At 45.2% G+C, this 9,057-nt stretch overlaps 1 protein-coding gene across 1 annotated transcript; it reads left to right on the top strand.

The window, feature by feature from the left end:
* The first annotated feature begins 4,879 nt into the window (after positions 1-4,879).
* Positions 4,880-8,092, top strand: ADIRF (adipogenesis regulatory factor). Its single transcript, XM_009334624.1, has 3 exons — positions 4,880-4,940; positions 6,600-6,662; positions 7,986-8,092. The coding sequence occupies exons 1-3, from the start codon at positions 4,880-4,882 to the stop codon at positions 8,090-8,092; spliced, it is 231 nt and encodes a 76-aa protein (XP_009332899.1).
* Positions 8,093-9,057: the final 965 nt, after the last annotated feature.

Genomic DNA, 9,057 nt, shown 5'->3' with positions numbered 1-9,057 from the left:
TAAGGTGGTGGTCAGGCCTTTCTCATCTTTTTACCCCTTATAATTTAAAGACCAGATAATTTTTTTTCTTCCCGAACGCTCAAGCTGCAGGATATCATGAGACTCCACAAAAATCCCAATATTTAAACACGGTTTTAGTTTTTCGTGCTCCAGAAGACAGCAGAAACTGGACACTTCACTTAGACGTTGCCTGAAGATTCAGAAACCAGAAGGTAAAGAAATCCGTATATACTGGCCTTATTTTGAACTCATGCTTTGAAGCAGAGCTGGGCTGATGATTTCTGGAGAATGTTGCCACCCATGTAAATGAAGAATAAGTTAGACCTACTTTTCTGCCAGAAACATATTTCTGTATTTGAACTGAAGGGCTAATTTAGCTTAATTAGAACAGCTTTAGTTCAATCCTTTAAATGACTAACTTATGATAATTATATCTATCTTTTTATCAGCAAACAATTCTATTTCTTAAAACAGTTCTATTTCTTACTGTAAACATCACATCCCTTCCACATTGATAACAGGCTCTTTTAGCAGCTGCAGATGTCGAACACTGCACACTTCATTAACTTCAGGAACGGTCTGTGTAAAACTTTTCAGCCCTGACACATCTTTGCATTTACCTCAACCCTGGTAAAATTATAACTGAACGAAAACCAAATAGAGTTCAACACTTCCCATTTAATTAACCTCGTTCGCCCATTTTCATGTCTAAAACATGAGCTCTAGCTCTGATCCGTTACTTCTCACCTTCATCAGGTAATAAAACCAGAAGGGTTCGTGTTACTGATATGCGAGAGGGTGCTCAGAGATGCCACAGAAGAGGTGTGAAAGGAAAGGAAACCAGACCAATTCCTAATTTCCCTGCAGCGCCTTAGATTTAACCCACAGCTATTTGGGCTGCACGTTTGGAGTTGCCAGCTAGCTCCAGAGCCGTGGGTTGTGGAGCCCTCCTAGCACTTAAGGAATCAGTTTGGGGTTTTTTTTTTCCCCCCTAACGCAAGTAACTTGCTCGTCACAGACAACAGTCTGAGAAGGTGCAGAATACGGAGGAAAAGCCCGAGGAATCAGGCGCAGGGGAAGGGTGTCGGTGGGACAAGTTACCCGCTGGAGGTGAGCAGGCGGCGCTGCTGGGGTGGTGACACTTTTTCACGTCTCAGTTCTGGCCAAGCAATGTCAGCGGTGTGCCCCGGCGTTACCAGGTGGGGTAACTTTTGGAATAGCCTGAAATTTCAGGGGCAGCTCGGCGCGTGGCTCTGCCTGCACACGGTGGTACCTACTCCAGCTGGCGTTAACCAGGATTTCCATCTGCAGTCTCAGCAGATACCGAGAGATGAAGGGAGCAAAAGTCTAAACTATCCATCTGCAGGCGGTTTGATTTGACCTTAGGACACACCAAATGATGCAATCAAAGACCAGGGAACCCATTCGGAAAGAGTTAATGCATAGGAGGAACAGGAGTAGAAACTGTAGATGTGCTTAGAGGCTGGAGCTTTGGGTCAATACTGTGGAGACGTCAGGAGACAAGGAGCACACAGGCTGTAGTGTTTTGGCGTTTAGCTTTCAAAACACTTTATAATCTCCTGCCCCATCCCTATCTTCTCTTGTCATGAGACAACATGGTTGAGAACTGGCAATGGCAAAACAAACAATCCCACACTACTTGCGAGCCAGGTCCGTCAAGCGATGGTTAGATCCCCCCTGAGGGCGGTGACAGGCTATCGAAAAGCATATAAAAGAGTCAAAGCAAAGACTGGGATTCTTGAGGAGGACCAGCTCTTGAAAAAGCTCGTCTTTGCACCCAGATGTTCAGAATAGCAGAGACGCATCATTTCAGAAGACCGCCCATTTGAAAGCTGACTTTCTTGAAAACGTAGCCACTCGTTTCCCAGGGCACCGCAAGCGCGCTGAACCCCCACTGAAGTCACAGGAAAGGCTGATGCCCAGGTGGGGCGTCCAGCATGGGCTCAAACACTTCCCATGACACTTGTAAAAGAGACCCATGGAAGCTCATCATGAATACCTAGTGTCAGGAGATCTACGCAGTGAAATGTAAGTCAGATGACCTATAGCTTGGACCAGGACAGGAATGAATTTAAAGCCATATGGTTAGTTCACTTAGTTCATTGATCTATAATTAGAAATACGTTACTATTTTACTTTTCCTGTTCCTTAAACAGTCTGTCAGGAAAAGCTTTCAACAGTTTCTCATGTGCTATTATTCTCTTTAGAGGCCAAGGGAAGGTTACATTCTTTTGAGAAATAGTTTTTTACAAAATCCAGGAGTAGATCCGATCTACATTAGTAGTTTCAATATTCATAACAGAACAAAATGAAAACTCAGGGATAAGTTGCTGTAAATTTCTGAGCAGATGAAATTCAAATCCTTGTTTTTGCTCAGGTCAATCATCCTTTTTATATCTGAGTGCTCTAATCTAGATCTAACATCAGTTCAAAATACTTCACGTTATCTTTAAAAAAGTAATGTTAACTCACAAAGTGAATAAAAATGATGCAATACATTCCATTAATTTTCTGATGTGATTTTGTAACTCTGCGAGCCACCTGATGCACAGACCATTTGTCCCATCATGTGGGATAAATACCATATCAAAGGTCCCTTTTCCCTCTACTCCGAGCTGCATTATAATGATCACACCATGCCTGTTTGCCGGGCAATTGTAATTTGCTTTCTTTGCCTTTTTTTGCTTGGAATTAGGCTAATGATCTTAATGATAAAGATAAGATTACGTTAGATGAGGAGTCACGCTGCTGTGCTGACAGTGGTGTAGGTTTTACGCACAAATTAATGCTACTTAGTGTTTTGAGCAGGAGGTAAAGCAAGCAGTGGCACAGATCAGACACCCGTATTGAGTTCAAAGTGCCGAACAAAGATTTCCACTTGGAAATAAAATAGTTGGAGCTGGAGTAATCTAGGTGGCTGTCAGCACAGAATTAGACAGCAATATTTACCTGAACTGCTAAGGAGCCTCTGAAATATTGCTATAATGTGGTGCCTGTCTAGTGCTCGGTGTAAGCGTGCATCAGTTTTAAATGTTCTCCCAAACTCCTGTTCTCCCCTTCAGGCAGACTGCCCCAGCCAGCGTCAGCGGGACCCTTGGGCTGAAAATCCAGCAGCAGAAAAGAGCTGGGAGGGCAGCTGGAAGGTATTTGCTGCTGGAGCCTCGGCACGTCCTCTCTCGAGCCGTGACAAGCTGCCTGGTGGGTGCCGGAGAGCCTCTTCCTTGCTCTCACAAACTCTCCGCACAAAGCTGATGGAGGCAGCAGCCCCCTGGCCAAGGGGGCTGAGAGCGGCTGAGATCCCCCTGTTTGTTATGGCTTTGTTGTTGCTAGGTTCTCGGGTTTGGGCAAGAAAGGTAAGTAGGTCTACGTTAGTGGTTTTGTCCAAAAAATGCCAGACCCCCAGAATCTCCGGTGTCTTTTATCTGAGTTTTTGCAAATCCAAATAAGAAAATCATTCCAAAAAAGAAATGAGCAAGGAATTGAAAAAGATACCTAATGTGAGTATGTAATTAAAATGCTATTTGTCCTCTCGAGGGGGACAGAGAATTGCTGTTTGAAATAATAAATGAGTGGTGCCAGCGGTGCAAATGTTGAAAAGAGCTCTCTGAAATGACAGGCTGAATAGGAGCTGCTGCAGAGGAATGCATTTAACCTTGTTTTCTGCTGCTCTTCCTCCCTTGGGTACTAATGAAGTACTAAACTTATGAGCACTGCCACTTCCCACCCTCGTTTATCCACGGCATCTTGTTCTCGTGCCCATTTCTCAACAAAAAAGCTTTCCTTGGGAAGATGAATATGGGTGTGAGTGTGAACATCTGAACCAAGGTGCTTTGTACGCCGGAAAATGGCAACAAGGAATCCGAGCCCCACAGAGCCGGCGAGCCCTTTGGCCCCCAGCTCTGCCAACAGTTCGTTTGTACAAAGTTTCTCTGTACTGGGGATTGGTGGCAGAAAACATAAATTCTAAAGGCTAGTGGAAATCTGTGAAACGCCAGAGGTTAAAGCCAGAAATTTTTATTAATATAGTGATGCTAGGTAAGGAAATTATTTTAAATGTTATTTCTGTACTAACAAAACCCGTAATAGAAAGCCACACTAGGAGAAGGTGGTTTTGCTAACCTGGCTTCTTCTTTTCCCTCCCCCTGAGAATTGCTAGCGCTGGCACTGGTGACCTGCCTGACCCAGGCAAGGCCTTCAGCGATGCTGGGCTTTTGCAACCCCTCTTGAGCAGGCAACTGGAAAGATGACCAGATTTGCAGTTTCTTATGAAAATACATGTAAATAACAACTCTCCCCATCTAACAGTATCCCAGCTGACAAGAAAAGGGGATTGTGATTAAGACTGCAAAAAACTGAAAGACGTTTGGGCTGGTTTCTGTTCTCAGGAGGTTCAGCTTAGGGGTTGAAGGAAGGAGAAAGACGCCAGCCCGGCGGGGATGAAAGTTGGCCATGCCCAGGCACTGCTACTTCAGTAGTTTTCCAGCAGTCTTTACAAAGCTCAGTTCAGTGGTTTTTCTCTGTCTGTGATGGTGGAACAGGTTTTTTTGTGGTTTTGATTTTTAAAAAAACCCCAACTTATAAACAAAGACAGTGCGATGAAGCAGAAATCTCTACCCGGGCACACCCTCTTATTGGGGAGGGTAAATAAACGGCTTTTCTGTGTGTATTTTCAGCTCTTATTTCTCACATTCCAACTCCACCCATTGTACCAATCACCTCCAAAATCATCAGCAGGTCTCCCGGCACATGTATAAAACCAGGACAGGTCGGGACACCGCTCACACGGTGTGCTATACATCGCCAGGTGCTTAATTTTATTGAAGCAGAGGAGTGTGTCTAACAGGTGTCAGAAGCCACAATGTCGGGTAAAAACTTCCAGGGACTGAAGGAACAGGCTGAAGGTGCAGCAAAAGATGCTGGTAAGAAAGATTAAATATCGTTGTATAGTTGTGGGGGGCTTAGCTGCTGCTTTCATTACAGAAACCACAGTCTGTGGTTACACTACTAGCTTCATCGGTGCTAGCAGGACACAGCTTTTCCTTTTCTTTCCAATTCCTGGGGCCAAGTTTTGGCCATCGCCCGGAGAAGGCCCCAGCCTGGCCAAGGCTCTCGGCTCGGCATGGGCAACCACCCCCACGCACCCACAGCTCCCTCAGCGGCTGCGGAGCGTTGTCCAACCCTTATCACTCCCCAAACAGATCTTTAAACTTCGTGTTTTTAGAGCAGTGAAGCCCTCTTTGGTGGTAGTAACCTTTTGTACCTCGCATTTACATTGCTCAGGGTGGCCTTTTCTCATGCTCCGCAGAGGTTTTTAAACTGCTCTCCTTTTAAGAAGTTGGAGTTAACCTCTGATTAATGTTTGCTACTTGGCCTGACTATCAATGCCTTCTGGTAATAACTATATTGACTGCATGGACTGTTTGTAATAAGCAGCACAAGTATGTTTCTGTTGTATTCTTCTCCAGCGACGATCACCAGACTTTGCAGGGTTTAAAAAAAACCCTGTGCACACATTTCTGTCATAGCTATGCCCATGTTGTGGCGCCAAGCTCTGTATTATTATTAGCACTGTGCATTGGAAGCCAGCTTTTCAGTGCAAAGTACAATAGCTTTTCCTATATTTCAGTACGTGTATAGCTTATGCTAGCATTTTATAGTATATTCCTTACAGTGTTTGCGTGCAGCTCATTCCTAGCAGGGTATAATTTGTATCAGTCCTGGATTCTGATCCTGCAAACATTTTTTTGTATAGCTGAAATTTGTGAGTAACCTCACTGACTTCTTTGGAGTTACAGTAAGTTTCCATACACCTGGGAACAAATGTATAGTAGGCCCAGAAACATGGCAGTACCCCCTTCTGGGAAACAAACCAGTCCTTGCTGCATCCTGAATATATTCATGACATTAAGGGGTCACTGCTTCTTCTAGCAAAAGCGATAGGATGGCTATCACTCTTTCGTAAACTATCAGACATCTTGCAATTAAGTGGCATCTCACTTTTTTAATGCTTTATATTCTGGAGTTGATCTGTTATGTTTCTAGCTTCTGCTCCTCTTCTTCCTCTGTTTATATCTTATCTGTAAAATCTCCCTTTTCCTATCCTGCTCCGTTTAATGCATTTGCTTCCGTTTTGGAAAAGGCGCTACTCCCAAACAGCCCACAAGGAAAATGCGTGCTAGACGGCCAAGCGTCTCCAAGCAGAATAAGCTAGAAAAATCAATAAAAGCAAGTGTAGTATAAAATAAGCAACTTGCCGCTAAATGTCATCATTCCAACTCACTGCTAATCTTTGCCCCTTTATCTCCTTCTTATTTTATCTTCTTATCTGTCATCGATTTGCTCAGCTGGCCATAGGTGCTAGGTGAACGCTAATCTCATAGCAAGCTGCTCTGGCAACACGCGTGGTTCCCAGGGCGCGCACAAGCAAAGCACACAGCCTCAGCCCGCCCCGAACCCGCCTTATCTCTTGCCAGGGCCACAACCTTCTGCGGACACGCAGAAAAGCCGATGGACACGGGGAATTCCTACGAGCATAAATGTGAACAGCTGGAAATGAATGTTTTTGTCCTTAATTACAGCAAACACGTTGGGAGAGGCTACTCAGGATGCAGTCAACAAAATTACAGATGCAAGCCAGAAAGGTAGGACAACTGGCGTGCAAATCAAGACACGATGGAGCAGCTCAACACAAGCCAGCAGCGGGCAGAGCTCATTCCCCCTCTGTCCCGCGGGCATTCTTGGCCTGAAAGTCCTTGGTTTCAGTGACAATTTTTGGCCTTTTACAGATCTCATGGGAAAGGCTTTTAGGATCTGTTGCTTAGTAGCTCCATACGTTTACTGGCAGAGGTACCACGATAGTTGACACCCCCCCCAGCCACTGAGTCTCATGCACAGCATTCAGGTTTTGGCTTCCTTTATAGAAAACTCGTGGGAACAGCGCTGACAAAACTTTGCTCTCCTTTCTTGAGGATTGAGTAACCCTGTGATAAATCTTGTTTCCCCAGCCCGGAGCGCAGGGGTCCGTCCAGGTCCAGCCCCCAGCGCCTGCTGAGGCAGCAGCTGGGGTCAAACATTAATGATCCCACAGCTGGAAAGGTGCCATCAGGAAAGCGTTGGTGTCTCATTTCTGAGGATTTGAAACAAGTTAAGCTAAAAACTAAGCTCAGTTCTCACTTAATTTTAATAGTTTTCTAAGAATGAGGGGAGAATTAGCAGCTTCAGGGTCCAAAATGTTTAATGAAAGCCAAAATGCATTGGCAATATCTCGTTAGAGCAGATAGCCACTACAGCTCCATGATGTGACGAGAGGGAAGGGCTTGGGCACTTGTTGACGTTAGATGGGGAGGCAGCAAAATTGCCAAAATACAGCCAAGATCCCAGAGAAGAGAGAGGCGCTGTGCCCCCATTTGTGAGGGTCTCCTCTCTCCTGGTGAGACCCTTCTGTTTCCCATCCCGGCTGATGTCGGGTCCCACGCAGGAGTGACCCTGCGCCCGCAGCCCACGACCGAGCACAGCCCTCACCGGAGGTGCCTCAAATACGCTGAGGAGAAGGGAATAGAGGCGAAAGCATCCTTCACCTTCCCCATCACTTGATAAGATTGTCTTTCCCAAACACCCCAGTATTCACAACACTTCTTAGGCCAAAGCACCCTCCTCCATCAGCCAGGCCACGCGTACACCAAAATCGATTGCTTCCAGCTTTGTCCTGTCATTCATCTCGTACTGCTTCAGCTCAGCACCCAAAACTTCTGAGTGACCGCTCCTATTTAGCAACCCCTTACAGCCCATCCTAAATACACCCTGCCAAACCCAACTATAACCAGCTGTGGAGAACCTTTCTTTTTTAAAGATATACCCCTGTATTTTTATAGCCTAATCATTTTCACCCCTTCCCCTTCCATCATAAATATTAAACCATGTTGCATTTTTCCAGCTTTTTGCTTATCTTTTTCCCTCTCTTGCAGCTATTGACAAGGCTTCCAAGACAGCGCAAGATGGGGTAGAAAAAGCAACCGGGCAAGCTGCAGAAGCAATGTCCGGCCTTGGGAAAAAATGTGGATTTAAGAAATGATGCTAATTTAAGCAAGCAGTATTGCATGTAAAAATATCTCTTTGGTCTGCAATTCCCTACTCCTTTGTGTGGTAAAACGAAAGCTGTTTGAGATCTGGATAATTTCTCTCTCTCCAAATGCAAAATTTTAAGGCAGAAGGCCCCCCTCATCCTTCATATAGGAAAAATACATCTTTTAGCACATCTTGTAACATCTCTTCACAATCTTCAACATGGCTCACAAGGCTTCAGCAATGCTATTGCCCCGCTCTTACAACAGCGCAATGATTATTGCCACATTTGCTGAGTGTATTTACAAAACCAGTGACACTGTTCCTACTCCAGGACACCAGAACATTCGTGTGATGAAACTGAGTTTCCTTCCAGTAATCAAAAGTTAAGATGGGGTTATATTTCATGTCAGTTGTTCGTTTGCTCCCACCTGCTGTATTTTCAGATAAAGATAAATAAAAGGTATTGTAAGATTTCCACCGCCCAGAAATACATCACCTTGTTATGTACTCTTGTTATTTTATCGGGTTTTCCGTAAAGGATCGCGCAATGTCTTGCAAATCTCTTTTGCTTTTTGACTCAAAGCCCAACGAGGTCGGTGACCACCCTCTGAGGGAGGTGAGTGCTGAATCATTTTGCAGCTTGGCAGACAGACATACGGCAACCAGCAGCCCAGCGCCGCAGAGGAGCCCCGTGGTATCTGCGAGTGAATGGCAGTTGTGGTGACCATGACCATGACCATGACCATGACCATGACCACTCCCTCGTCCTTCCTCTTGTACGTCCGTCGCATTTCTTGTTACCATTACGCACAACACATCTCCTGTTAAATCTCCTGGGGACAAAAATGGGACACTTTATCCCAACGCGCACTCGCAGTACTACCTCTAAAAATGACTGGTAGCACTGATGTGGTTAAACATCGGAACAGGCTGCCCAGGGAAGTGGTGGAGTCCCCATCCCTGGAGGTATTT

The sequence above is a fragment of the Pygoscelis adeliae genome, unplaced genomic scaffold, assembly GCF_000699105.1.
Source record: "Pygoscelis adeliae isolate BGI_AS28 unplaced genomic scaffold, ASM69910v1 Scaffold361, whole genome shotgun sequence".
NCBI lineage: Eukaryota > Metazoa > Chordata > Aves > Sphenisciformes > Spheniscidae > Pygoscelis > Pygoscelis adeliae.
This window is presented reverse-complemented; position numbering and strand designations above follow the sequence as displayed.

Excerpts from the sequence above, each read along its gene's own strand:
- ADIRF (XM_009334624.1), top strand. The coding sequence starts at position 4,880 with ATGTCGGGTAAAAACTTCCAGGGACTGAAGGAACAGGCTGAAGGTGCA. Across the intron at positions 4,941-6,599 it reads AGGTGCAGCAAAAGATGCTG|CAAACACGTTGGGAGAGGCT; the intron begins GTAAGAAAGATT and ends CCTTAATTACAG. Across the intron at positions 6,663-7,985 it reads TACAGATGCAAGCCAGAAAG|CTATTGACAAGGCTTCCAAG; the intron begins GTAGGACAACTG and ends CCTCTCTTGCAG.